At 30.0% G+C, this 23,805-nt stretch overlaps 1 protein-coding gene across 4 annotated transcripts; it reads left to right on the top strand.

The window, feature by feature from the left end:
• Nucleotides 1–2,763: 2,763 nt before the first annotated feature.
• Nucleotides 2,764–23,067, top strand: LOC142325440 (protein D2-like). Of its 4 annotated transcripts, none has more exons than XM_075367213.1 (6): nt 2,764–2,995; nt 9,900–9,994; nt 12,293–12,419; nt 14,012–14,149; nt 14,435–14,510; nt 22,635–23,067. In XM_075367213.1, the coding sequence occupies exons 1-6, from the start codon at nt 2,962–2,964 to the stop codon at nt 22,747–22,749; spliced, it is 585 nt and encodes a 194-aa protein (XP_075223328.1). In that variant the 5' UTR covers nt 2,764–2,961; the 3' UTR covers nt 22,750–23,067. The 4 variants fall into 4 exon arrangements, with proteins under 4 accessions (XP_075223328.1, XP_075223327.1, XP_075223325.1 ...); XM_075367212.1 differs by lacking the exons at nt 2,764–2,995; nt 22,635–23,067 and adding exons at nt 8,066–8,181; nt 15,699–15,852; XM_075367210.1 differs by lacking the exon at nt 2,764–2,995 and adding an exon at nt 8,103–8,181.
• The last annotated feature ends 738 nt before the right edge of the window (nt 23,068–23,805 follow it).

Genomic DNA, 23,805 nt, shown 5'->3' with positions numbered 1-23,805 from the left:
ACCCAAAATTTTCTTCTGCTAGAACCAAAACAGAGGTAATTATTGCTAACGTTATTTTGCCATTTATATTTGTTAATGTGTTTCGTTCTTTAGAAAACATTAATTATGTAACAGTAACGATGGAAGTGAAGTAAAACTTGTTCCGATTGTTGTAAGATATTCCAGTCTGGAGGAAGGAATTCAAGTTAAACTTTTAAATTTCGATGAAGTGTCAGGTGAAACTATTCAAATTTTGACTCAGTATCTTTTGTAGTGTGTGAAAAAATAGAAACTTGAAGAAAAGTGGTTTGTTATACTGCTGATAATACTAACATAACAGTGGTGTGAAGAGAAGAGGAATGAAAATTTGTTCAGAAAAGTTCTAAGTGATTTAGACAGACCTATTTCAGGAATTGGTGTTCAGCCCACATTTTAAACAATTCAGTACAAACAGCATGTGATTATCTACCCCTAGACATAGAAGTTATTGTTACAAAAATTTATAAATATTTTCACATATATACATTAAGAGTAAAGAAACTTAAAGAGTTCTGTGAATTTCTGGAAACAGATTACAAAAAAGTATTATCTCATAGCAGCACAAGATTCCTTAGTTTGTTACCTGCAGTACAAAGAATTCATTAAATTTTTGGTTGTTGAAAATCATACTTCTTAACTTGTGACAAATGCCAAAAATTATTATTTGATTTTTTTTGATAATCTAGAAAGTGAACTGTTTTTGAAATTTTTATATGGTACTGTACAGTTATTTAATAATGTAGTTCTGAAATTGGAAGCTAATTCTATCATAGCATCAGAAACATTTCAGACACATTCTGAATTAATTTGTCGACTTCAGGAAAGAAAACCCCACAAATTTATACTATCTTCTGCCAAAGAATTGCTTTGTACTCTAAAAAAAATAATGATGTTCAGGAACAAAAATTCTTCTCCAGCATAGACAATTTTTATAATTCTAATATGCAATACTTATAGTTGTGGAGAACCAGTTTTGATAAAGTTAATAAGTTTCAGTGAAAAAATTTGCGACTTAAATTGCCTGGTTTGATTTAGAAGAGAGTGCACAAATTGTTAATGAAATAATAAAAGATTTCATAAATATTATGACCTATTTTGATGAATGTACATTGTTGAACCAGGTAATTCATAAACCAAAGTGTAGGTTGTGGTTCAAGTTCTGAAAAAGTACCAGTTACTATTGAAGAGAAGTGGAAAGCAATTTGTAAGGTGTTTCAAAAAACTGATATTTCATGTTACAATATTTCTAAAATGGCTGAGTTTGCCATGTCTTTATCTCGGACATCTGCTCCAGTTGAGAGCTTTTTCAATTATGGGGAATATTTGGTTTGCAGAAAGGGGTAGACTTTCAGTATCTACTATTAAACATCTGCTAAGTGTTAAAATTAATTCAGAATTTTTTTTGAATTTTATGATGTTATTAAAACAAACAAATCATTTCTGAAAAAAGTCATCTAGTGAAGAATACAAGTGAATAAATAGTTTAATATTTCAGTAAACTGTTAAGACTTTTAAGTAATTTCAAAAATATGTCCTGGGTTGGACCCAAAGAAAATATGGTAAGTCTCCTATACTTAATATCATTAGTATTCCCCAGTTTATGAAAAAAAATTACAAAAATCTTTGTGTGGAACTGTGCGCTTCACAGTTCCAGCTGTGTAATGTTTGGCTGTTGTGCGCAGCGTACATAAAAAGCTGCACACGAGCGAGAGAGAGAGAGAGAGCACTGTCGCTCCCGCAGTTCCGAACTAGCGTGCTGATGAAAGTAGTTTTTTTTTTACTCCGCGTTTGTATGGAACGTTCCTGTTCGTTCTCTTTTCTAGTTTAGTCGGTGGAAGGAATATGAAAGTGGTTTAGTCGTTTTTTCAGTAGTGATCAGAAGATGGCGGAAAGAAAGGTCTCTGATTGTCAAACATTTCCAAAAACATGATGGGAGGGCGAAAGAGAAGGTAATTAGTAAAAACTAATTATGTATTTGTTTCTGTATATATAGAAATGTAAATTAAGCACCATTGGATTATATAGTGTTTTTAAGCGGACATTTTGTTATTATCTAATAATATAAAAAAATATCTGTATTGAAATTTTATTATTTAGGCTATTCGGTTAAACCGTGTACCATATTCTTGAATGTGATAAAGTGTAGAATTAAATTATTATCCTGCTTCCAGCTATTCTATTTGATTCATTTTTCCCGGTTTTTTATTTTACAGAAAACTTTAACCATGGCCTTGAAGAGCCCCAGAAAAAAAAATTTCTGAAGCAGCACCCCTATTAACTTTAGCCACGAGTCGCCACTGTTGATGACACTACTGGTAATCTTGTGAAAAATGCAGATTGGTATATTTCGATTGTGCCAATCAGTGCCACTTTTCACGCCACCAAAGGTTTATGGAAACGCTGAACGACGAATGTTTCCATTAATTTCTAAGTTGCGCCGTGAAAATACACAAATTACAAGGTATTACACTCAATGAATCAATCTCTATACGGGTCGAATTGAGACCTCCTCCTTTTTTGAAGTTATTAAAAATTGTTCCATTTACTTCAAAATGACCCCGAAAAAATAACTACTTTTTATTTCTTTCTAATAATTCACTGTAATGATATATTATTAAATTATATTAAAGTTTTATTATTATGATTTAATATTTTAATAACAGCAATTTAGATAAACTGTAAGGAAACGACATAAAATTGGCACATAAATTTACGAAGGCCATTTACTCCCCTCCATTGTTAAGATTACATCTGACCGGTATTAGAACGTTATTTATAAGCTACAGTAACGGTAATAAACAACAGTAACGTAAATGAACGTGTGCGGTCCCTTACTCTTTTACTGTTAACCGATAAAAAAGGAGTTTATTTATTAAAAAAAAAGTTATAAATACTGAAGAATATAAAAATATTTTCTACAAGATTGACGGACTAAAGAGAAAAATGAAGATCGTCTTACTTCTTCTTTCTTTAGTAGGTAAGTCTTCTAATTATTAAAGGTATGTTTTTTGGAGAAATAAAAAAAATCTTCGCATTTTAACTTGTGTTATCCCCGGTGAAATATTTTTAATCTTATAAAATCTGGTTTATAGATTCGTTACGTAACTTGTTTTACAAACTCGATCAGATTTTTTTATATAATATTTGTCCAGCCTAGTCCACTTTAAGAATCACTTTTATTTTACATGTTCATACAGAAAATGAATGTGATTTTTCTGTTATTTTTATTAATAATTTTTTTTCAATTTTGTTCTATTTTAGTAAATTTTTGCCAATTATTCTTTTTAAAATAACTGTTATAACAGTTTTAAAATAATCAAGAGGTCTTGTTTTATTTCTCAATTAACTAACTTTCTATATATTATCTGCTGACATATTTATCACAAAGTAGAAAAGTTGATTTTGGGAGACAGATTTCTTAGGACTTGCAAATGTATCTGAAATACACTGAACATTCTCTTGTGATACTTTTGATTGGTCACTACCATGCTACATATAGCCACATATCATAGCAACAGATCCTGTCTCTAGAAACTCTGCTTTCCACACCTTTATTTTCTTGGCATCGGGAAGGTCTCTGTGATATTCTGCATAGGAATGTTGAACTGCAATAATGGACCCCAATTCTGCATACCACCAAACGGTTTGTGCTTTTTTTTTCAATTTTATCAATCTTGCTATTACATTGCATAATTTTAATTTCTGACACACACGCGCGCGCGCACACACACACACACACACACACACACATATATATATATATATATATGTATATATCCAAAAACTTTCTCAGTTATGCCAAGAAACACGAGTAAAAATTTGGTTGCAGCTGAATAATGTTTTGTTGAACAAATTTAACAGTATAGGTAAGATAATATTGTATATTATTACTAAGTTACTTGATAAAATATTGTAGCTTCTTACTGTGTTTATATGCTACTTAGGTATGCCAAAGATGTTGTTTACTTACTAGTAGGACAGAGAAAAGATATGTGTGTATAATAATTTTAATTTATAAAAATTATAAAAATGAGAACATATGCAAAAGTGCTTTGCATATGTTTCAAGGGTCATGCTACAATAAAAATCATTATCTAAAAGTTTAAATGAAAAATTATGGAAAATATATTATTTTAACCGGTACTTACGAATTAACGCCACCGCAGCTACAGCTTGACTACAAAGTAGTCAATCGGATTTTGGTGGAAAATGGGCCAATATAGAGTTTAACATAGATTCAAAACAGTCTCTTTATTAATTTTAATAAATGGTTATAATTTATTTATTTTATAAATATATAACCAATCTTAACCTAAGCTTGCTTCGCTCGCTAACCTTGACTAATTAACAGGAGTGTTTTGTTTATTTAAATGATCAATAATTACTGAATTTATTAAATAAATACTCAAAAAATTATGGTGTTAATTAGTCAAGGTTAGCGAGCGTAGGTTAAGTTTGGTTAAATTATATTTATAAAATAAATAAATATAAATAACCATTTATTAAAATTAATAAAGATGAGTTTTCCACTGAAATCCGATTGACTACTTTGTTTTTAAATAAAGCTGTAGCTGCGGTGGCGTTAATACGTAAGTACCTTTTAACCATCACTAAATTGCATATTACAACAATAAAGATGTACTTCGTTGTTGCAAATCATTCCCCCACACATATTACAACATAATAATGTTGGAAAAATTATTTGTAGTAATTTTATAATGGAGATGTTATGTAAGAAAAAGAGGCTCATTGCATATAAGTGTCAAGGTCATTCTGCAATAAAAATAATTATCTAGTAAAGGAAGTCTAAATGAAAAATTATGGAAAATATATTAACAATCATTAAATTGTACATTACTATAATAAACATAATTAATTGTTGCAAATCATTCCATACTTATTACAAAAAATTTAATGTTTTTTACTGGTTACATATGGTAACCACTAACATACATTCTTATATTTCACATAGAGTAGCATCAGCTACTGAGTAGTACAAGAAGGTAAAGAAATTGGCAAAAGAATTCATATAAAAGAAATTGTCTCTGAACACCATATAAATTTTGTTTTTTAATGATTAAGTAATACCGCATATCATGTTTCAAACAAATATATACGCTACACAGTTTGATAAACCTTTCACACCCACTATAGATGAAGAAATCAGGTGTTTTATTGGTATGAATTTGAATGTCAGTAAATAGAAATTAAAGTTAGATATTATTCACTTGATAACTTAACATGATGACTATAACAAATGCCAGTCAAATGGCTTGGTTTTCTATTAAATTATTTATATTTAATGACAATTCATGATGTCCAAAACGATGAAGATGTAAGTAAAGTGTGATAAATTTTATAAATTACATCCTCTGATCAACTTTTTGACAGTTGTTTGGAGGATTTTATATTACATATCATGATATAATTTAAGGCTGATTCTCATATGAAATAGTTTGTGAGACAAACCAATAGAATGAGGCTACAAAATATGGAGCTGTGTGACCAGTCATCATAAAATTTAAAATTTCATGTTGGATGAAAAATAATTGTAAAACTGAGTGGTTTTAAATTTAACTAGAGAATTAAGAGAATAATGTTGTATATGGACATCTTTTCTTCCATAAAGCTACTAAATGTAAAATTAAAATTGCAGAATATATTTGTATGCGATATATATTTGAATATATTTAACAGTAAATTCAGCTAGGAAAGGTTTACTAGTCCTTGAAAATAAAAAAATCTAGTAGCAATAGATGGTAGCAAAAAATATCAGTTTACTACTTTAAGGTTCTGTATGATCTTAATTATTTGAAAATATTGTTCTGATAATTTACTTAGGCTAATAATTTATTTTTGTTAGAGCTCTATTGGGGCAACAGTTTCACTATGTAACTATTTTTCATATAAAAATGTATAAATAAAATTTTATTTATTAGGATGTTTTGTGGTTTTTTATAATGAAATATGTGACCATACTAAAATTTTGGTTTAATAATAATTAAAATCATATCGTGCCCCACTAGAGGTTTTCTCCAGCCTTCAATGCTGTCCCTCAAAGGAAGGAGGGCAGCTTTTTGAAGCTATTTATAACAGATAAATACATGACCAAAATTAAATATAGTATTTATAAAATAAAATTACCATTTATAAGGCGTTAATGCAAGATAAGATTAATTGAGAATATATTTATGTATAATGGATATGGAATATATTAAAAATCTTTTCCTAAATTTTATTTTCCTAAATATTAAAATAGATTGTTGGGAAGATTTATTAAATAGTTCAATAGTTTGTTAGTTAAAGATGCCAACAGAAACAAAATAAAGGTCTTTGATGGTAAGCCTTTATTAGACTACTTACTTTTTAGTAAGCATTGAACACAATATTGAATATAAACGCATGGATAAGCTAAAATTTAGATATATACTTTACACAGAAATATAATTTACGTAGTTATATATGCAGCTTAGCATTTTATTAAAACTATTCACAGTAAAACAAATGGTTTGATTTTGTTAAATGAAAACAATATGAACATCCCAAAAGAATGTCTTCAAAAAAAAAATCCACTCAGAGAATATGATTAACCAATTAATTGTAAGCAGCTCTTCTGGCACCATAACTGAATGGTGCCAGAATTTAGTTATTCAACTTCTTACCAAAAAGTACAATATTTTCAGCTACTAGGATGCAGTTTATTAATTTATTACCAATGTAATGATTATATTGTGCATTAGTTTTTACACAAAGCTAAGTTCCTGTTCGTTAACTATTATGGGTATACTATGGGTAACTATTATTAAGGGTCTGCATTGAATTTTGAAATATCATTGACACATAAGTAAACATAAAATCTTATAACACATTTAAGTATATAAAATTTTGATCTTTGTTTAGTTACAGAATTAAATAATTAAAAATTATTTCAATATTGACATAGTTTCTTGTTAAGCAAAAAGGTTAGAGCAAACAATCCATGACAGCTTTGTGTCATCCATGAGTTTCAAGAAATAAAATAAGAGAGGCACATCAAATGTAAGCAATAAATATTTGATAATAATGACAAACCTTATTAATATGTGTCAAAGCAAAATAAGTATGGTTTAAGAATAATTTTCAAAAGGGCTATATTTTAATGTATTGCTTCTTTTTATAGTTAATTTTGGTGGTTTAGTATACTTTTCTAACACCCATATATCAATAAAAGTTTTGATGTACAATTATATGGCTTAAAAATATTTAAGGGTTTTCTCTTCTAAAGAAATTTTATTGTATTAAAATATACTGTATTATATTATTTCTTTTTTAATATAATCCCTGGTTTGTTTTAACTGGCAATCTTATTTTGAAATGCTCTTAAATTTGTGTAAACATTCTCAGAATGGTCACACATTATCTGAATCGCTCTAATTCAGAGCGATTAGTTAAAATGAATTTGGAGTTACATTGAAATATAGAATATATATTTATACAATGAAAAGGTAGCCAAAGCTACAATTTTTTTATAAATTTGAATAAAACCATCATAATAGTACTCTATATCCTTACCGGATTCTTGTCAAATTGAGATCATTTTATCTAAATTTGCAAATAAAAAATCAAATATGACTTGTGCTTAATAAGACAGTTAACATTATAGTTACTGCTTAATAAAGCAACTACTTTTATTTATTAACTATTTTATTTGTGTTTAACTGTAATATGCAATTAAAAAAATATATATAATTAATATTTTATATAACTAATTATTAGTTATTTTAAATATAAAATAACTGATTTATTTTTTAATATTTATAAAGATGTGTTCATAAAATGGCAAAAACTTTTGTAATTATCTTTCTTTGTGATTTTAATTATAAAAACTTACTCATACTACTTCTGTAACTTACTTATTAGTAACAACTACTGATGAATGAATCTGATATTAAAAGCTTTGAATAATGTTGTGGTTGTGAAAATACCTATTCACCCAACCCATCATATTGTATTGTTTAGCTGTTAGCGTGTTCGCTGATCATCTCTACTATGATACTTTAGACGTAAAGGTATATATTTGGTTACACAATTATAAATATACCTGATGCTGGGTGTTTTTAATGGTAACACCCCGGAACTGCTATTTAGTGACTGACTGTCACTGTCGGAGTATAGTGTGCCCAGGTGCGTGCTAAATTAATTTTAAACAGTAGACTAATATTTAAAATTCTTAAATTTAAAATAAAAAAATAGTTATTTACTGTTTTTCTCAGACAATAATGTTGATTTTTCTTTTGTTTTTTTTGATAGGTTAGCTGGTAAATATATATGGTAGTGACAAGTTTTTGAACGCTTTTACTATGTCCGCGTTAAACAAGTTAATGACCTTTCTTGTAATTTTATTTAATTCCGATTATTTTATTAAATATCTTTCTTTTAATCTACAAAATACAGTTTAACCTGAATAGACAAAACACTTGAAACACCACTGTCATGTTATCTTTTGTACTTACGCAATAATTATTTCTAGGTTATGTTATAGCGAATGTTCCAGTAAATACTAGTGACTGGTTAAATTGTTACAGTATTTTTCTGATGTTATTACTCTAAGTTTTCTTGCAAGTGAATTAAATTGAATAGTTAAACGTAATTCAATTGATACAATGTCATCGAATCCAGGTAATAGTTTTATATTAAATTACTGTGAGCTTTTTACACGCCAAAGTAATAGGTTCGAGTCCCGGTCAGGTGTGACATTTTCACACGCTACGGGTCCCGGACCCGTTACTACAATTTATGTAGTAATATTGCTTATTAAGGTAATAAGCCTATTTTAAGGTTGCTTTCATTTTCCAGGTCTCTTATTTTTGCTTTTTCACTATTTGCTATTCCTTATTAACTGGAGTATAGCTTTCGGACTGGTATATTATAAATATTATCCTATCGATCAAAAGGAATTTTTATTCATGTGAAAATATTTGTATTTTTGCTACCCAGAAATTAGTGCTTCACATTTCAGCAAATTGGAATTTCTTTAAATTTCATGATCGGTTGATGAGATGGCGTGATTGATAAATAAAATGTTATGGAAGATAAACTTTAAAAGCATGTTATGTATTGCAATTATTAATTAAAAAAGACTGTAAGTTGTTAAGTTATATACAGAAATTATACATGTTGGCTGTAATTTTGATCAGCACACAATTGATTTATATAATATATAGGTATAAATGCTTAACACATAAAATTAAGAACCTGTTACTCAATTTGCCTATATTAATTGTCAATCCCTTTAAGCAATGTATTATAAAGTATAAAACATTGCTATTACATCTGTCGCCAGATTCCTGACATCCTACTGATTGTCCAATATATATATATATATATATATATATATATATATATATATATATATATATCCCTTGTATGATAGCTACTTTTCCTAGAACTGTATTGTTATTTATGTTTTGTGATCATTATACTAGTCTAATGAATTAATTTTGTAATATTTAGATGTATTATCTATTTAATTAAGTTAATTTAGAATATAAAAGTTCTTGTAGCAGAAAAAGTATAAAAAGAAAACAGTGATGAGCAAAAATTAAATTGTGCTGAAAAAGTGAGAAATACGTGAAAGAATAGAAAAGAAGCTAGAAAGTGGACCTCCGCCTTTTAACATAGTTGTATTTGAGAATAAATATTAGCATATCCATTTATTTAAAATTTTCTTTTTTTTAGTAATTGTATAGTAAAACAAAAAAATTATATTCACTTATGAATAATTGAGACAAAATGTTGGAGACTAAAACAGCTATACATTTTAAGCACACCTGGTCTTTTTAAATGTTTCAAATAAAATTAAAATTGATCAAATTATTTTAATAATTGTTTGGTTGTTTTAGCTGTGGCAGATGTGAAAGGAGGAGGAAACTTTGAGAAATTACAGGAAGCTGTTGTACCAGATGTTCTAGATGCAGTTGGAAGTGATGTTGCTAAGGTAACACAATATTATTATAACAAGGATTAACCCTTTGTAAACTCCTACTGTTTAACTTGTACAGTCTTCCTTCCCACATGCGGTTGGATCTATATTTGTATCAGCTGTTACTTCATATACCTGAGTTTGGCTATTATCTATACAAAAATTATTGAAAAGAACAAGAATGTGGATAAAATGAATGTTTTTTTGAGAAATTTCCAAAATATTTTTTGCAAAATGTTTGAAACAGTTTTGAGAGATGGCTGAAATATTACTCCCCAATGGGGAGTCAAGACTTCTTGACTCCCCATGGTTGGCGTTCCCATGGTGCCCTAGTTTCTGAGATTATCCACTAAACACTTAACACAACACACAACAGTAAAAGAATGTGTTAGTAGTAGTGTCAAATTTTTAAGTTTTTCATGCTGCCCACTTGTCATCCAATCCACTTAATTATAACAAATGTATATTAAACAGTTGTTGATAAATATCCAGTGATCAGAGTTTGTTTATTACAGCAGCAGCAATGAGGATGAGAACAAGGAAGTAACCCTCTGGTTCAAACAAATGTGCAACACTGTAAAGTGAAATTAAAGAAGACTATTTTCATGAAGATATTGGAAAATTTGTCGGCCTGGTGAGCTCTATGGCAGAAAATGTCCTGAGTACCTTTGAAGATATGATTTTGCAGCAGATCCCCAATCACCTCAAGAGGAAATTGTCAACAGTGGCTGGACACATATTCACCTTGGTTAGCTTACTCAAGGTGACTTTGCTTTCTGTAAATATTGTTTCTGCTGTCAACCAGAATGGATAAGAGGTGTGTTCTTTTTCAATCAGCCCTTTCACTATGTACAAGGGCATGAATGATTATTGCAAAGCACATCTACATTCACATGGATTGCAAGCTCTATTGGATTATGTTTCTTTAATGAAAAGGCTAGAGAAATAGAGCATCAGTGTTTAAGGACCATTTTGTGGATGGAAATGCAGCTTCAAGATGCATACTTCAGATGCATGCAGTGGCGTGCAGATATTTGTTTTGTCAGCAACATAGATTGCTAAGTTAACTGTTTTCCTGGAACCCATAGCAAAAATGCACTTCAATTGAAGACTTTGACATAGTCAAAGAGCACATTCTATTTTTGATATGCTTAGGAGTTATCTGGATGATGTGGAGAAGAATCACGACTGCCGTTTTAAAAGAAGCAGGCAACATTGCTATGCGTTTGAATGTTGATACAACTGCCTCGTGCATTGCCGGCTGCAGAAGCATAAAGCAATCGTCCAGACAAAATTTTGGAGAATGTCATACTTGGATTTTCATCATCCTTAGATTATTTATTTTCATGATTTTAAATATTTTCAATATTATTACATTATAATTTATTATAACATGATCTCAAACTGGAATAATTTTAATGCAGAGGTGTTTAATTTTATTTAATAAAACCAGCATTTGGAGAGATATTAACAATTAAATGTTTTATGTGGCTTCAATATTGAAATGATTCACAATGATCAGGTTATTATTTTTATTCAGAGTAGGTACTCTATAGCAGTATTAAAAAATTGGTGGGAAAATTTTTGCCAATTTAAAAAAAATGGCAACTGAAGCAATAGGCTCTTACTTTTATAATGAAGGTATTGTGTTAATAAAATAATCTCTTTGTTATCTGGTGTGGTAGGGTGGGTGTTGTAAGCGACTATGGTATTCTTTTAAGAAAAGGCGGTTGTACATTCAAATTAGAATACAAAAAATTTTAATTATTTGTTAATATTGGTCCACAATTCATGCCAAACATGATGCAAGTCTATTTTTGTATCCTAAGACTCGAAGGAGTCAAGACTCCTAATTTTATTGTTAAGTGAAGAATGTAAGATTTTCAGTGTTGCCACTGAATGTATGGTGCAGATTGGTCCATCATCATTTTATTTGTTTTATTTGTAATTTGTTTATTGAAAAATATTATTTTTGCATTTGTTACATATTTCAAATATCATTTTATAAATATATTAAAACCTATATTAGTAAATATTAGATAGAAGTGCTTGTTTACAGATATATCTTAACTTGTGTTGTCAGGGGCTTATTGCGAAACTTTGTTGGACCCTGCCCTAAATGGTTAAATATATTTAATTATAAATTAGTGGTATTTTTATAATAGGATCTTTTCTAACAAGAAATAGGTAGGGACAGATTGATGAATTTCTTGCATCTTCCCTCAAACCTTCTGGTGCAATCACATATTCTAATATTTTAATTCAAATAAAGCTTATTTTATTTTGGTTTAAGTAGTATAATTTATTTTGCAGCTTTTAGTAAAATTTTCTAATGGTGAAGCAAATCTTGGAAATGAACTTACACCAGCTGATACAAAGGAAACACCAGAAGTAGACTGGACTCCTGAGAGTGACAAATTTTATACACTTTCCATGACTGGTAAAAATCTTTATTATCCTAATTTCTTTTTATTCTCCTTTTCTTAATTCAGACTAAAAAATTAAAAAAAAATCATTTTTGTTTTAGTAGAGGACAAGTTGTTAAAAGAATAAATTGTTAAAAAGAAAGAGCATGTTAGTAGTCTATAACACTTGTCAAGTTGCAGGAGATCTGCCCACAATGCAGCAAGGCGAATGATGATGATTTGGTTCTCAAATCATCGTACATTTGAGAAAAAATTCTTAAAAATGGCCAACTTGAGAAAATGGGGGTTAAAGGATATCCAGAAAAATTTGTCTGCAGTGCACAATTAGAATATTTTAACCAAAAAGTTTCCGACTTAGACAACCCAAAAATATGTGATGGTCATTATGATACATAAAACCAACAGTAATTTTTTTGCTGTGTAATTTTTCACCATTACACTTTTGTAGTGGTAATATGATGATAGCCAATTGGTGGACATTGGAGTAAAGGACAAGGTACGTTACAAAGTTTCTGTACTTACTCAGTTTACTACTACGTTTAAATAACTCCAAAGAAGAAATCCATTGGCATCAAATTGGGCCTTGGTGGCATAAATGTTAAATGTTAAAAAGTGCATTCAGGTTTGTTAGGGTATAATGTGTGTTGACCCCCACCGGGTTAGTGTAGTGGTGAAGCGCGTCTTCCCAAATCAGTTGATTTGGAAGTCTAAGAGTTCCAGTGTTCTAGTAAAGTCAGTTATTTTTATATGGTTATACAGTCATATTTTTGAATACTTGATCGTGGATACTGGTGCTCTTTGGTGGTTTGGTTTCAATTAACCACACATGTCAGGAATGGTCTAATTGAGACTGTACAAGACTACACTTCATTTACACTCGTACGTATCCTCATTCATCCTCTGAAGTAATATCTGTATGGTAATTCCTGGAGGCTAAACAGGAAAAAGGAAGGGTATGTGTTAACCCTTAACGATGTTAAGGAAGACTGCACCATGTAGTATTTTAGGTAATGGGAAAGCATTTTCACAGTAGTTTAATAAAGTAGGCAGCAAATATCAAATTTTCAAGTTTTTGGCTGTGCTTAGTGAAATAATGTTTTAGGAAGGAATATATGTTAAATGTTTAGCTGGCTTGATTTTGCAGTAAATCAAATTCATTGGTTTCCTCACTCACCAGTGAGGAAACTGGTCTGGATATCCAACTCTGGTATGAAAAAGCACTTAAACTCTGGTCTCTCACCTGAGCACTCGGTGTGTTCCTTCATCACTACATGCACTGGTTCACCAGTTATCCAAGAATTTTAGGCTTTTAATGTTCTCTCATTCATCCTCTTTCTCTGTTTGCCAATGAGTTACCATTGAAAGAGATTTCAACTCCTCCATAATACATCAAATGGATTGCTGTACCAGTAATTACTATAAACATACAAGGGATTCACTTAAATGGAAAAATTTTATTACCAGAATTTTACTCGTTAATTTTTAATTTAATTCCATGATGTCTGCTTCATAATTTGATTACTCATTAAGATTACATGAAGTTTTAAAACATTTTAAAAAACCATTTTAAAACATTTTTAAAATCTGAAATTTTTTTAAATTTCAGATCCAGATGCACTAAGTCGTCAGAATCCTATTTATAGAGAATGGCAGCATTGGCTTGTAGTTAATATACCTGGAAATAATGTGAAAGAAGGACAAACCTTAGCTGATTACATAGGACCCGGGCCACCAAAAGGAACTGGTAAGACTGTTTAAAAAAAAAATCATTCATGTTTACTTTTTAATTTTCGCTTTTTTTAGGTCTATTGGGCATAAACCAATTTTCTTTGGGTTTGTTACTGAACTTTTAATTACTTTATTTTAGTTCATTAACTGCTTCAGTAAATTAAATTTATTTTACTGGTTTTCATTTGATATTAATCAGTATAATAATTAATCAATATTCAGACTTGTAGTAATAAATGGCTATTGTTATGTTAAAACATTCTGTTTGTATAAGTAACTAAGTTTTTATCTTTCTTCTCAGGTCTCCATCGTTATATCTTCTTGCTTTATGAACAGCCCAAAAAAATTGATTTTTCTGAACAATACAAAGGAGTTCAGTAAGTATTTAGTTTTTCATTTTCAAAATATTTTCCAAAAATTAAATGATTTGTATTTTAGTTTTTAGTGTCATAATGAGATTATTTTAATTGTATTGAATAACAGTCTTAAATTACAAAAAGAATGCAGTTTCAGCCCAGTAAGTGTGCACAAATTCATCTTTTCAGTTAATGAGACTGGCAAAAAGGACCTTGTAGGAAAGAAGACCTTGTTGAGCATTGTAATCATGTGTTTGTTAAAATGCAGTTAAGTGACTGTGAAAGTTCAGAGAGCTATAACTAATGCTGATTTTCACTATTTTCAATGGTTCACGAACTTCATTAGAGACAGCATTTTAGACAGTTTTTTCCACAGAAGTGGTTTTTCACATACCTTTGTGGGTATGTTAATAGTCTGAACTAATGTGCATTTTTTTTTAATCTTACACAGACAAAAAATAGGCATATGGTATGTGGTTTCAAGGTGATGAATAATAGGACCCTCAGGTAAAAATGTAGATGCTGCCATCTACCAAGAATTATCCAACAGCCTTACTGGAAGAGGATGAATCTGACAGCTTGCTGGTTGCAACAGGACAGCACCACTTGCCATATTTGCTTTACTAATTTGCTTTACTGTGGAGAAGACTACTGAATTTTTTTTTTGAAAGGATCATGTCTAAATAATTGACTACCAAGATCTCCTGACCTGAGTAGTCTCCAGACTTCTTTCTGTGAGGTTACTTTATAAAATTGTTTATAGGAGCAATTGAAATATCCTGCAGGAATAGAATGAAACATTTCCAATGCATCCATGAAATGCAATGTACAGCTAACAGCCAGGAACATGGTCCACAGAAGTCAAATTTTTCTTTATTAATATTATTTTAAGAACTGATAAAGTGAAATATTTGTTCACAAAGCAAGAGACTGGTGGGTTGGAAGATGTTATAAATTGGCTGGAATTTTATTAAAAATGGTAATGGAAACAATAAGGTTTTTCTTTCTTATATGCCAAAGTATTATACTGACACATGAAATGTTAGTGTCAGTATTTAAATATTATTAAATAGTGTTGGTGTGGGTAAGATAATTTTTTGACTAATGTCTGTCAATATGACAATATCCTTTTATATTTATTTTTATTCTATAATTAATTAGCAAGACATAATATTAAAATTAAATTTGTACATTTTTATCTATTTTCAGTGATATGGCAGATAGAAAGAATTTTAATAGTAGTGCTTTTGTTTTGAAACACAATCTTGGAAACCCAGTGGCTGGAAATTATTTTTTTGCAAAAAGTCAGAAATAAATTTGTTGGAAGTATTTTAAAAAAAGTTGTACTGTCACTTTTGTCATGTTTTATAGTTAAATTAAATGTTATTTTTAAAAAAATGTATTTTACAAAAGATTATTCAAAGATTTTGTATTTCACTTGATTTGAATTAAGTTATTTAATTTGTTTAAAATAAAAATTATGAGTTGGAAGATTTAGATAATTTATTATTGATTATAATAGTATACAAAAAGGTTTTTCTGCTGAACCTGTAAACCAAAATTGAATGAAGGGTGTAAGTTTTTTTTTTTTAGTAACATAGTTTTCAACACTTTAACAGGTTTTCTTTTATTTTACTTGTTAAGAAAACCAGATATTAAGTAAATAACAGGTACATAAGTTTTCCCATTTTTAGTGTGTAATTGCAACCTGCAGGATATATTAGCAGCATATTTTCATCATTGATAAACTGGTTCACCTACCATTTATACATAGTTCTTGGCCTTCTTGAAAATATTGATTGATGCGACTATATTTCAACACAAATAATGCTTTATATTACTATGAAAATTTTTTCCTAGAAGGAATGAGTTGTAGTAAACAGTATGTCATTCTAAGATTGAATAAGATGTAATCTTTATATACTCTATATTTTTTGAGTGACCAGTTTACAAAAGAAGCTTTGAGGTCATATTTGAATTTGCTAAAACTTTTATATAAGTTTGCAGTTTGTTAATATATTTTAGCAGCCACATCACTGTTTTAGTCTAAAGTATTATAAAGTTTTACAAATTCCTCTTCTGCCATTTTGAACATCCTGACCCCATAGAAGAAGACACCCTCCATGTGATTGTTTTCGCCTCCATGCAACCCCCTCTGTACCTAGCACTTAATGGGCTTCACCAGAGCTCATCTTCAGTACTTCGGCAATGACATCTTTCAGTCAAGCCTCATCCAGGATGCCCACTGATGCAAATGCCACAACTGATGTTCCACCAGTGTCCTACTAACCTGAACTCCAAACAAAACACATCCAGCCAAATCTCAAACAAGACTGAATGACTTCTAAGAATGAAGAAACTGAATTCTACCTACCAAGGTAAAAATGAGTTCCAGCACATGATGAATCGCAAAACACAATTCAAAAATACTAAATACTGCATGTGTTGACCTGATAACAGGAAAGAAAGGCTTTTTCTACTATCAGCCTTTTTTTTTTTCCATTTAGCAAGTGAAGTGGTGTAGTCTTGTACAGTCTAAGGTCGACACATTTCTGAAATGTGTGGTTAATTGAAACCCAACCACCAAAGAACTCTGGTATCCACAATCTGAGCATTCAAGTATTCAAATCCGTATAAAATTAACTGCCTTTACTAGGATTTGAATGGCACATTGTCATACCTAGCATATTCATATCACATAAGCATCATTGAACAGTCTACATTGCTGAATTTACCAGGCTGAATTTCTGAAGTCTGTTCTGAAAAGCGCCATACCCAGAAAGAAATTGCATTACATACTTGTTCGGATGTACTGAAGAGGCATCCTGCAAATCAACATTAGAGAAAAGATCTTGCATATAATGCCCACATTCTCTCATGCTGTTCCATCTCCTTTATTTAAGTCTTGTCAATTCATCTGACTTCTTAGCAACTTAGCAACATAACACTGTTGCATCAAGTTCGTATTTTAGGTTACAAGTATGTATTTTAGGTTTATTCCTGCCTTTAATGTTTGTAACTGGAAGATTGTTGATGATAGCTCAAGCAATAAATTGATTGTGTATGAGATTGCTGGTGGTTTGGGCGAGTGCTACTGATGTAACATTCTGGTTCAGCAGGGGTTGTTAATTGCACAGGCATGTGGACTTTTAAAAGTTTGTTGATTTTTCTTTTGGCCAGACTTAATGTTTTGGATCAGAGTCTGGATGTTCTGGACTTTGGAGATCTGGTGGAAGGTTTGTTGGTGGGTTTTATTGATGCCACCAAGTGTTCAGTTCCTTCTACTGAAGAGAGGCTTGCTCCATGGTTAAGAGAGGCTTGCTCCATGGTAGAGCAGGGAATTGACTGTCATGAAACAGGCTGTCTGCAGAGAGCATTACAGTGCGAGTGATCTGGAGTGGCAGCTGGTCCTTTTTGGTGAAGAGGGATTCCTTGGCAGTCCTCTGTGCATTAAGAGAGGAACAAGGATCCCTGGCTTGAGTATAGGGTCTAGGTCTATTTGCTACTTGAAGTGGGTGAGGCATGAGATTGCTCAGTTTCATGGGGGTTGCAGTCTCCTTGAAGATATTATTGATTTCTGAGGTGTGTTAAGTTATTAGTGTAGGTAGAGGTAAGGCTGCTGGCTTTGATGGGATAACGGTGGAGCTCCTTGTTTACTTAATAGGGGTAAGTCACACTGGCGTTTAATAAATTCTTGTTTGGAGGATATGTCCTGAGTGTGTTGGAAGAAGGGGATTGTGAAATTGTTTAAGATGGCGACAAGGATTCTGCTGTTAGTTCGTCATAATAGGCACTTGATGTTACTGCCAGTTATTGGTAAGGTCCTTGAAAAGATTCTGTACCTTTGTGTAAATGAGAGGTTGACCTTGTGCAGTCCAGAAAGGGTTCTGAGGACGCCCCATACTTTGTGTGGTAACCTCCAGTCAGGAGATATGTAGCCTGTCAGGCATATAATAACCTGTGGGTAGCCTTCTGCTATATATCAGTTACAGAAGAGATTGTACTGTGAGTGAGTTGCAGGCTATGCAAAGATACTTAAGTCATTGGGATTTACTGCTGTGAGAGCAGCCATGAAGTTGAGAAGACACTGTCCAAGGGTTGTCTGCAGTTTGTAGGGCAGTTTGTTGGGTCCCTTATTGTGTGTGGTGGAGTCACATTGTGGTATATGCTGACGATAGGCTCCTGTTGGTCTGAGGTTTATGGAGGGGAGTTGAATTCTGAACCACTCAAGTATGCAGGTTAAAACTGAGTTAACACCAGTTAACTCAAGGTTTTCCCAGATTCTTTTTTTTTCATTCTCTTCAATTGTTAAGGCATTCAGATTTTAAATTACTTTGAACTGTTATACTCTCTAATTAAAAATAAAATCATTTTTTTAGTATTTTTAAGTATTTAAAGTTTTCTGAAATTTTATAAACAGTGATGAAAAATTTCAAATCTTTCAGGCTCATTTTGTTAGTGAAGAAAAATTAGACTAAGCTGCTATAAAACATAAATTAAGAATGATAGCTTTATCTAGGTGGTAGAGTTTCTGAAGAACCACACCACAAACCATTTTCTATATAAAATTTAAAATTAATAGATGTGATTAAAATCATTTAAGTTATTGTGAAGGCATTATTACCAAATTGAGGACATATTTAAGTGAAATTTTTTTTTTTTTTTTTTAGTACTTTAAAATTAATCTATAGAGCAATAAGTTTCTGTGTAATATAATCTTTTAATTGAATTTTAAATAAGTTTATATATAGAGTTGGAAGATTTTATAAAAATAATTCGGTATTTTATTAAAAATGACAACAGCATAAAAAGACTTTTCTTGTCTTTATAAAAATAAGAAATAATAAATAAAATAAAAATTACAAATAAGATATAAGAATAAGTACTTTAACATTTAAAGATAAGCCAGTAGTTACTTAATTTTCTATTAACTTTTTAATAAGATGTCAGTTGTAAAGTTTAAAAAGTTATCAGTTTAAAAAAAATTATAAATTTACATTAGTACATGTTTTATGTTGTAGCTGAAATCCAGTTCAAATCCAATAAAGAAATGCTTCTTGAATAAGAACAAGAAACAAATTTTTTCTTTCTTCAATAAAGAAATTATATTTTAATGTCCCATGTTATTTATTGCTGTGTTAATGGTTTTATTTGAACAATAACATTCCAGATAAATACATAATATGCAGTTTGCAGTTCTATGACTTTCACTTGAGACCTGGGCTCTTTTTACTTTTCAATGGAAATAATATCCATTTTGACCATCCCTGAATCCATTTTGACTAGTTTTGGCGTGACGTATATGTATCTCGCTTAACTCGAAAATGATTAGCTGTAGGATGTTGAAGTTTTGGATTTAGGATTGTTGTAACATCTTGTAGAGTGAACCTCTTATTTTGATTGTAATCGACTGAACCAATTAGTGTCCAAAACCTTTGTAATTTTTTTTTTTAATTTAAATATACTGATTTATTAATAATCAGTTGTTAACCTCTGATTGTAAAAAATAAATTATGATAAATTGTAATTCAATAACAAGTTTTTAATGAAATAAAAATTTATGTGCTACATTTAAAAAAAAAAAAAAATTTGTATGCGATTTAATAGGTGTACAAGGAAGTCATATGTGGTGTCCTCATCACGATTTTTTTGATGAGCTCTTATTGTCAAGAGGAAATGTATTTACTGCATATATTTAAATTTTTCAGTACAAAATTATTGATTCATGTTCTGCTTTCATCCTAGGCAAAATACTTGTTACCTCCCTAGAATTGTGGGTGAAATGGGAACCCATCGGCACAGAAAGTGTTTTTAAGTACCATTTGGATGGCGTTAAACTTCATTTGTTCCTGATCATTGTACAATAAAACTTAGTGTTGAATTATTAACTTAGTGTTGAGTAGAGCTGAATTGAGCATGCTTATTAAAATTGGGCTGCTGTTACTTATACTTATTTGGCATAATTAGAACTTACTTCTTTAGTTCTACTGAACAAAGGATTTGCATTAATAATTACATTGAAATGGTGATGAAAATGTTAGAGAACACTTTTTCAAGAAGATTGTGAAAATGAAGATGACAAAAAAGTTTGGTTGTCTAAATACATCAACTGATGAAAATATCAAAATAAAAAGGACATTGTGATCTTCAAATCACTATTAGAGAAATTACAGAAGGGGTGAGAATTTCTTATGGCTTGTCATTTTACTGACATTTTGGGTATGAAATGATAGCAACCAACTTTTGGAAAAAGCAACATTTGGAAAAACATTTATAGTATAATTTTTAGTTGACCTTGCTGCTGACCCAGAATTACTCAAACATGTTTTACCAAGTGTATTTTTTAAAATTTTGGTGTATATGATATTGATATGAAGATCCAGTCATCCCATTGGAAGCTTGCAGAAGAAAAAGAAAAAAGGATGCCAAATTCAATCAAATGTTAAGGTTCTCCTTACTGTTTTTCGATTACAATACAAATCTATTATGAGTTTTTATCTCAAGGTTGTATGGTCAACAAACCATATTACTTATAAAATTATATCTGAAATGTGTGTAAACAATTCGTGAATTTTGTACAATGATATCTTTTCAGCTCTTACTTTATTATGTAGCAATATGTGATTATTTAGCAAAATATAACATCATACATACTGATGTCACAGCCTCCTCAGTATTCTCCAGACATTGCACCCTGTGACTTTTTTTGTTCCTACTGATTAAGAGAAAATTAAAAGGAGAAAGATTTGCGACAATTTATAAAATAAAAAATCAATTTGTGAACGTATGACTGTACAAAAAAGTCCTTTCCACAAATATTGAAACACTTTTGGAAGAAACAATGGGCATAAGTGTTGCATATCTAGGGGCCTTCTTTGAACGGACAATATCAATTTAGAAGAATAAGTAAATGCTTTTTGATAAAAATTAAATTACTATTATTTTTTTGTTGTATCTTTCCTTGTATTCTTAGAAGGGAAAGTATGATGCTAATCAGGTTAAATTTTCCACATTAGGATTTTTCAGATCATGACATTTCATGACCTCTCATAACTAAACACAATTTTTACATTAAAAAATTCTTTTAAGATATACTTATATAGCCTAATTTTTGCTTGGATCTTCAAACAGGAAGAACAGAGATTTGGCACATTAATTTCTGTGTGTGGCATTTAATTTTGGTAAAAATTGTACATTGAACAGGAAGATACTGGGACCTTACGGTATTATGTATCTCAAACATCAGTGTAGGTAAATTTTTTCACATATTTTAATGTCCCTTAGGTAGCCCAAGACAATATTTGGTGGTTTTTGAACCTATTCAAATTTATGTAAAGGTATGGGAGCAAAAAACATTTTTTATTGCTTTTCAACACTCTGCTTTTCAACACTGTTCTAATTATATGATATGATTCCATTTTTTTGTATGTCACTTTGGTTATGTATTTGGGAAATTTAATAACCGTAATATTTTTTTTTCATCAGTTATTGTGCTTGTTATTTTTGGACTGGATTAATTAATTTTTATCAAATTTTGTACAATGAACTCCTGACTGGGTGATTGATACCATTTCATTTTGGTTGAAAATTTATGTTATATATTTTTAATCATTTTGTTTTTACAGATAAACGATTGTTTTTTTCAAATTGAATTAATTTCAAAAGTTGATAAAAATAGTTACTTTATCAACTATATCAGCATTAATAAAACAAATGAGATAGTAATAAATTTAAAAGAAACTGTTTTCTTTATGTACAAAATCCTTTCTTTATTTTTACCCTTTTGGAAAATATTAATTTTTTTGTTATTGGGAGAAACTAATCAAAAAATACTCTTTTCATGACATTTTAATTATTTTTACAGTCTACTTTTTCAACAAGTAATGAGAAATAGAGATAAAGACACCAATGTCCAGTTTCTTGTTAAATACTATATGTAATAATTATTTATAGATTGGGAATATGCTAAGAAGTTAGTAGAATTTTGAGACATTTTGCTGGTCTATTCAAATTTTTTGACAGACTTCAGCAGAGATCTGACTTATCTTAAATCATATATGTGTGTGTATATATATATATATGTGATTAAAGATAAATACTATTTAAATTATTGAAAAATAATTATTTTTCTTTTTCTTTTTGTAGGGATACAGCAAACCGTAAAAATTTTAAAACAAGAGAATTTATTAAGAAGTATGGGCTTGATAAACCAGTTGCTGGTAACTATTTCCAGGCGCAGTGGGATACCTCAGTTGGTTAATTATAATAATTTTTTAGTCAGTTAAGTAATTGTTTTCAGCCTCATTAATTAGAATATATAGACCTAACTTTAATTTTGATATGTTTTGTACCCTTCAATCTATTAAAATTTAACACATTCCATATTCTTATTTGTCTTGAAATTGACTTGTTGGTGATAGATGTACTCTATTGTAGTTTATAATATTTTCTGATTTTTACTAAGTGCTAGTATTATTTTACTGGTTGTTTAATAAAATTTTAAAGGCTGAAGTATTATTGTAATTGTACTGAAATTAATATGTATAATATTAAAATTGAAAGAAAATTTTGATTATAATTATTCTTATGCTTCCTTCACCTTTGTTAAATGCTTGTCAAAACTTTGATTAAAAAGTGCATACAAGTTAACAGCATTAAGAATCACCACGGTGTTAAGTAATGCAATAAATAATCCATAATGAATAGAAGATTGATGCCCATAAAATAAAGAGAAAATTGAGATTATTTAGTTCAGTGAACAAGAGGCCTCTTTAGTAGCAATGCATCTCAGTGGTGCAAGCTAGTATTACCAGTGACTGTTAAATTAAAGGTCTGTGGTTTGATTCCCAATAAAAGTATGAATTTTCAGTGTCACATAGTGTACATTAAAAAAAAATTTGGTGAAATACATCATTAATTGACAGGATACATTAATACCCCTTCAGGATTTTGTATTTTTTATTATTTTGAGATCCTTGAATCTCAATATATCTATAATAATAATAAAATATATATAATATAAAAATTTACAAATTTTAGAAAGACTCGACCAATGTCTTGAAATATCTCTTGATGATGCCGTGTGGATTCATAGTGGAGTAAGTCTTACTTAACACCATTGTGCTACTCAACACTTTTATTGCTTTTTTACAACTACTGTATTAACAGGTTACATTAGAATTAGCAGACATGGATAACTCCTTAAAAGATGATGATGTGTTGCAGTGTAACTATGATGACAGTGATAATGAGCACTATTTACCTTCTGAAAATGAAGAAAATTCATCAGGTAAGTTCATTTTATTAATTTTTCATT

Source organism: Lycorma delicatula, chromosome 5, assembly GCF_047948215.1.
Source record: "Lycorma delicatula isolate Av1 chromosome 5, ASM4794821v1, whole genome shotgun sequence".
In the NCBI taxonomy this organism is placed as follows: Eukaryota; Metazoa; Arthropoda; class Insecta; order Hemiptera; family Fulgoridae; genus Lycorma; species Lycorma delicatula.
The sequence above is the reverse complement of the archived record's forward strand: the minus strand, read 5'-3'. Positions and strand labels throughout refer to the sequence as shown.

Coding starts and splice junctions, on each gene's coding strand:
- LOC142325440 (XM_075367210.1), top strand. CDS start 8,118: ATGGTAACACCCCGGAACTGCTATTTAGTGACTGACTGTCACTGTCGG. Junction 8,182..9,899: donor TCGGAGTATAGTGTGCCCAG/GTGCGTGCTAAA, acceptor TGGTTGTTTTAG/CTGTGGCAGATGTGAAAGGA. Junction 14,511..22,634: donor GAACAATACAAAGGAGTTCA/GTAAGTATTTAG, acceptor TTCTTTTTGTAG/GGATACAGCAAACCGTAAAA.